At 39.1% G+C, this 6,385-nt stretch overlaps 1 protein-coding gene across 1 annotated transcript; it reads left to right on the forward strand.

Moving 5' to 3' along the window:
- The first annotated feature begins 657 nt into the window (after positions 1–657).
- Positions 658–6,049, forward strand: LOC134310421 (threonine synthase-like 1). The gene has a single exon (XM_062992012.1). The coding sequence runs from the start codon at positions 673–675 to the stop codon at positions 2,713–2,715; it is 2,043 nt and encodes a 680-aa protein (XP_062848082.1). The 5' UTR covers positions 658–672; the 3' UTR covers positions 2,716–6,049.
- The last annotated feature ends 336 nt before the right edge of the window (positions 6,050–6,385 follow it).

The following is a 6,385-nucleotide window of genomic DNA, read 5'->3' on the forward strand; positions in this document are numbered from 1 at the left end:
CGCTAATAGACACAGGAAGAACATGCAAACTCCACACAGAAAGGACACAGACTGCTCCACCTGGAATTTAACCCAGGACTTTCCTGCCATGAGGCGACAGTGCTACCCACCGAGCCATCATGTCGCCTGGTCAACAATACACTTACCCCATGTTGAAGAATGAATTTGGTCTCTGCATCAATTCATTTATTTACCCCAGTGAAGCAGGATGTCATGTATGACAGCTTAAATGTTTCCAGACACTGTAATCAACTTTAAAAAATAATATATAACTGAAAAAGCTTTGCTTACATGTTTGTTTTAGGAATTTCTAGTGATGTAAAAAAATGTGGCACAAAAATAATTATTTCTTGATTATGGAAAAACATTACTGTTAAAGTTAGGATTTTTCTCATTGCAGTGTGAAATTATGCTAATACTTCTGGAGTGAATTGTACTATTCTATGCTCTGGTTTGCTGTTACCAATGGGACTAAATTAAATGTTATTATTTTTTCCTGCAGATTCCTAAAATTACTACATCAAGATGGCTGCTAATCCCTTGCATCACTTTTTGGCTACAATTAAGAGACTTAGATACCGACAGATCTTGCTCTGTCCTGCTCACCCTGCTTTGAAAATTTTAACAGCATGGCTGTCCACTAAGTGTCTTCAGGAGAGAAATATTCTCCTCATGGGTGCTCCTGGAGCTGGAAAGACATCAGTGGGCCGAATTTTGGCTGACAAACTTGGAAAACCCGTTATCGATATAGATGACGATGTTCTTGAGAAGACATGGGGCATACCTGTGGCAGAGAAGCTGGCCAACGTTGGAGACAAGGCTTTTCTGCAAGAGGAGGGACAGGCTGTGTGCAATTTTTCTGCCTCTGGGTGTGTTATTTCACTGACTGGCTCGAACCCACTTCATTCGGATGCCATGAGGCACTTAAAACGCTTTGGGCTCACTCTGTACATGGACGTGGACACCGAAGACATCCTGGAGAGACTTGGCAGAATGAAAGTGAACAGAATTGTGGGGCAGGAAACTGGGGGCTCTATAAAAGAGATATTAGAGTACAGGAAGCAGTTTTATGAGAAGTGGCTTGATGCCAGAGTGTTTTGTGGGAGAGGGGATAGTGTAGCAGAAGTGGCAGAAAAGGTTCTGAAGGTTCTGCATAGATACTCTGAATCGGAGACCTACTGTTCCACTAGGAGTGATCATCCTGGTGGTAGTGACCCAAAGTTCTTTAGTGATGTAGTTGTGGAAGGATTAGCTCAAGATGGTGGTCTGTACGTGCCAAAGAAGGGATTCCCAAAACTAGAACCTTCGGAATGGATAAGATTGGCTGGAATGTCTTACACTGATCGTGCTTTAGTAATTCTTGAGAAGTGCATTCATCCAGTGGATGTCACTCCAACAGAACTTCGCTTAATGGTTAACCAAGCCTACGGTCAGAACTTTGCCAGTAAAGAGGTGGCACCTGTAAAGCTTCTTGATAAAAATCAGTATGTCCTGGAGCTGTTTCATGGTCCTACTGCCTCATTTAAAGACCTAGCACTGCAGTTAATGCCCAAGCTTTTTGCTCACTGCATTCCACAGATGTGCAACTATCTGATTCTGGTGGCCACATCTGGCGATACAGGAAGTGCGGTTCTTAGTGGGTTCAGGAATCTTAGTGAAAGTGATAGGCAGCGCATTGGTGTGTTGATCTTTTTTCCTGAGGATGGTGTAAGTCCCATCCAGAAGTTGCAGATGACTAGTTTTAACGAAGGCAATGCCAGGGCTTTGAGTGTCCTTTCTGATTTTGACTTCTGTCAGAGAAGCATCAAGAAGATCTTCAACCACTCACTACTGATGGGTCACTTTGCTGTGGAGTATGCAACCAATCTCAGCACAGCCAACTCCATCAACTGGGCACGGCTCCTCCCACAAGTGATCTACCACTCCTCGGCATACCTGGATCTTCTCAGAGATGGTGTGGTCCAATTTGGAAATCCCATCGATGTCTGCATTCCAACTGGAAACTTTGGGAATGCCATGTCTGCCATCTATGCCAAAGAAATGGGCATCCCAATTAGGAATGTCATTTGTGCATCTAATCATAACTGCATTGTCTCTGACTTTATCTCACTGGGATGCTATGATCTGCGAGGCAGAAAGCTAATACCCTCTATTTCTCCTGCAATTGACATTTTAAAGTCATCCAATCTGGAAAGATTTTTGCATTATGCCACAGGTGGAGACACTAAGCTTGTCCAGAATTTGTTTACTACCCTAGAGATAGACCAGTGCTTTACAGTGCCCAAAGATTTATTAAAGAGGATACAGCAAGGTGTCCAGGCTGGATGGTGCTCAGAAGATGAATGTCTGGCAGCCATACAGGAGGTGCACTCCAAGACAGCCTACATAATGGACACTCACACTGCTGTCGCTAAAGTTGTGGCTGACCGGCTGCATGATAAGACATGTCCTCTCGTGTTATGCTCCACTGCACATTATGGCAAGTTTGCGCCCACCGTTCTTAAAGCTCTGCGATGCCCAGATATACCGCATGACCCACATAAACAGCTTGATGCTCTTTGTGCTATTGGAGGAAAAGACACTATGCATAAAACTCTGTATAATTGTGTGAAAGACAGAGCAAGTCGTCCACATAGGAAATGTCATGCTGATTTCAATGTGCTAACAGACGAAGTAGAGTCAATGATGCATGATTCATTTTTGAAAGTCAGTTAGGATCTGTCCATTAACTATCTAGTTAAAGGTTTTTTTCAGTACTGCAATTACAATTATTCCTCATCTTTGTTCCATAAAACAAAACAACACAAAAAACATTAAGCAAACAAATAAAATACATTTTGTGTAACATATTTAATGTAACGATTTCAATTTCAATTTCAATTTCAATGGGCGCAAGGCACACAGTAACACCCAGGACAGGGCGCCAGTCCATCGCAGGGCAGACACACATATACTCACATACACACACACACATACACACATCTATTTACTTATAGGGCAATTCAGTGTCTCCAATTAATCTGACTGCATGTTTTTGGACTGTGGGAGGAAACCGGAGCTCCTGGAGGAAACCCACGCAGACACGAGGAGAACATGCAAACTCCACACAGAAAGGATCCGGACCGCCCCACCTGGGGATCGAACCCGAGCCATTGTGCCGCCCCTTTTTAATCACTGTATGTTTATATTATATTCATTGTATTTTCTAATTATGAAATACTATGCCTTTAATCCTTATGGGTATCTGGTACGAGATGTCACATAAAAATAAAATAAAAATTTTAGATGCCATTTAAATGAAAAACAGACAAACAATTGATTAAACCAATCATGGATATTACATTAAAAGAGAATTGCCAAACAAAGTGAGGGAACTTGAATTGCTGAATTGCTAGTGCCTTGCAGTTCTTGTGCTGGTAAATTGTGGAAGGACAGGTGAACCTACAAATCATCACTGTTTCGGAGAAGCTCTAATCTGACCTAAAGCATTGTACATGTTATTAGTTCTTTAGCACATCATGCCTGTATTTCAAAAGTCACCTATACTCTTGAAAGTGAACGGTTGTCCTGTTATCAAGTTGTTATAAAATGCTGAGAACACAGAATACAGCTGCTGAGACCAGTCTACTGTGTGTTTAATGGACCATCTTTCATGCTAAAGGAGTAAAAAAAATCACATGAATTTAGCCACCCCTTCTAATAATAAAATTAATGTATACCAATACAGTATCAACATAGCAATATAGTATAAAACTTACAATTAATGTAATATACAAGTTGTAATATACAACCCCAAATCAGAAAAAAATGGGACAGCATAGAAAATGCAAAAAATAATAAAAAATACAGAGTTTCTTACATTCACTTTGACTTTTGAATGCAGACAGGATAAACATGAGATATTTCATTTCATTTATTAATAAACATCTATTTCTGCATTTCAGGCCTGCAACACATTCCAAAAAAAATTGGGACAGTAAAGCATTTACCACTTTGTAATGTTGCCATTTTTTTTCACCACACTTAAAATACATTTTGGCTGCAAACACGTCTTAAGATGTGCAACAGTACGGGGTCGTCGTCACATTTTGCGTTTTAAAATTCTCCACACTTTTTTTGAACATTTCAATAATTTTCTCATGCATTTGTTGACAAACTGGAGATCCTCTGATCATCTTTGCTCATTGAAGACTCAGCCTTTCCTGGATGCTGCTTTTGTACCAAACCATGATTACAATCACCTGTTGACATCACCTGTTTGGAATCACCTCATTACTAGCCCTAAATTGCCCCCGTCCCAACTTTTTTGGAATGTTTTGCAGGCCTGAAATGCAGGAATTAAGGTATATTAACAAATGAGATGAAGTTGAGCAGATAAAACATGAAATCTTGTGTTAAAGAGTATATAATAATAATATTCTTTCCTGGTAAAACCTACGGCAACTCTGATGAGGATGAAGCAGTTAATGAAAATGAATTAACATTAAATATTCTTGCTTTTTTGTCCCCCATTTTGAATATTTCAAAATAAATAAATACAAATGTATAGTAATTCTGTATTAAAATGTGCTTCCTGTAAGGGATGTATTAACTTCTCTTGTTTAGGGGGAGGAACTACTATCAAAAAAACTGTCATTTTTGTTTTGCACATGCAATAAGTGGCACAGCCCACAAGTAAGAACAAATAGTAAAATTAGCTGGGTAATAGAAAGTTCTGGAATTTGATAGTTGTAATATGTTTTCTGTTGAGAATGGTAAATGCTGTTTGCCCAGCAAGGAAGACCGTTCGCAAAATGTGTCTACTAGATGGCAGTGTCATACTTCCAAAAGTTAAACATCTAGAAGGTGGAATATTACTTAAACCTGATCCTAAGTGTGCACTTTACTGTTATACTCCTGTTTTAATTGAATGTGTGTAATCATGTGTTTAATTAACTCCCCTTTTAATGGTCTAAAACAGGCTAGAAAGCTTTCAATACTGATTACATTGTCTAGCCAAAGATTCTGTAAACAACACTGATTAATGTGTTATTTCCTGTTCAGTTGTTTTTCTTCAGTGTGACTTTGCAAAAAAAATCCATACCTTCTTTATCAAGTTTCATTTATTCATTTATTGTCTGTTTGCTTTTGGATTAGGGTCAGCAATCCCAGATACAGCCTGCACAGGCCATCGATCCATTACTGGGCAAAGGACACTCAATCTTACTTGATTGTAAATCCAGACATGCTTAGCTAATTGTCCAGATGTTCAGTTGTATAGGTCAATCTTCAGATTTAAGTGAGGCTATCTGACACATTACACATATGAACAATCCTCCTCTCTCATAACAGGCAAATCAGAAATAACTAATAATGTAAGGGGGGATCGAACTAGATGTCTGTCTTGAACTAAGTGTTTGACTCAACGGAATAATGCAACTAAATGCTTGTTCTTCCAGTCTCTGAAAAGTCAATTTTATTTGTATAGAACTTTTTACAGTGAACATTGTCTCAAAGCAACTTTACAGAATCCAAAACCTACAGACCAAAAACCCCTGTTGAGCAAGCTGAGGGCGACAATGGCAAGGAAAAACTCTCTTAAAATTACGGGAAGAAACATTGAGAGGAACCAGACTCAGCAGGGACCCCCATCCTTCTTGGGTGGCCTGGAGGATAATTTAAATAAATAGGATTGACACAAATCATACATACACAAAATTAAATTAAACTAATAGTTATAACTAGCAAAAAATAATTGGAGTTCTTCATTATTTGTCTGTAATAAAGTCCGTAGTGAGTTCTTGACATTTTTGGTGCAAACAAGGCAGGTACCAGTCACATCTAGCAGGAGCAGCATTGTTGGCACAGCAGTCTCGACGTGCCGTCTTTAACCTCGGGGTAAAACAACAGAAGATGTAGTTGAAATGTGAAATCATTAAGCCACCACTTTACCTGAGCTTGTCTGCTTGGCATGCTTTACTGCCATTCTGGTTTGGATGCTGCCTCACCTTTTTCAATTTCTTTTTTGGTTGGGAAATACAGAAACATGGTTCTCTTCTTAATTCACAAGTATTCATAAGTATTATAGTGAAATCAATGTGTTCCCCCATTTTTTTTATTGGGGAAAGTACTTTTTGTAGTATGATAGCTTAAGCTTTTTGGACTTTTTCTCAACCTTTATTCTGTAAAGTTTAAAACAACTGATACTGCTGTTTATTAGTTAGGTTATGTCATTCAGAAATAGTAGAGCAATAAAGTGAGGTAACCATTTACTACACCTCTCAAGTCTCTTATGTCAAGTTCACACTACATGACTTTCAAGTTGTTCAGATCGCTGTAGAGTTCACACTACACCACTGGATCTCTTGTAATCGGGAGTCTTTCAAGTCACACTACATGACTGATC

This window comes from Trichomycterus rosablanca, chromosome 3 (assembly GCF_030014385.1).
Source record: "Trichomycterus rosablanca isolate fTriRos1 chromosome 3, fTriRos1.hap1, whole genome shotgun sequence".
NCBI lineage: Eukaryota > Metazoa > Chordata > Actinopteri > Siluriformes > Trichomycteridae > Trichomycterus > Trichomycterus rosablanca.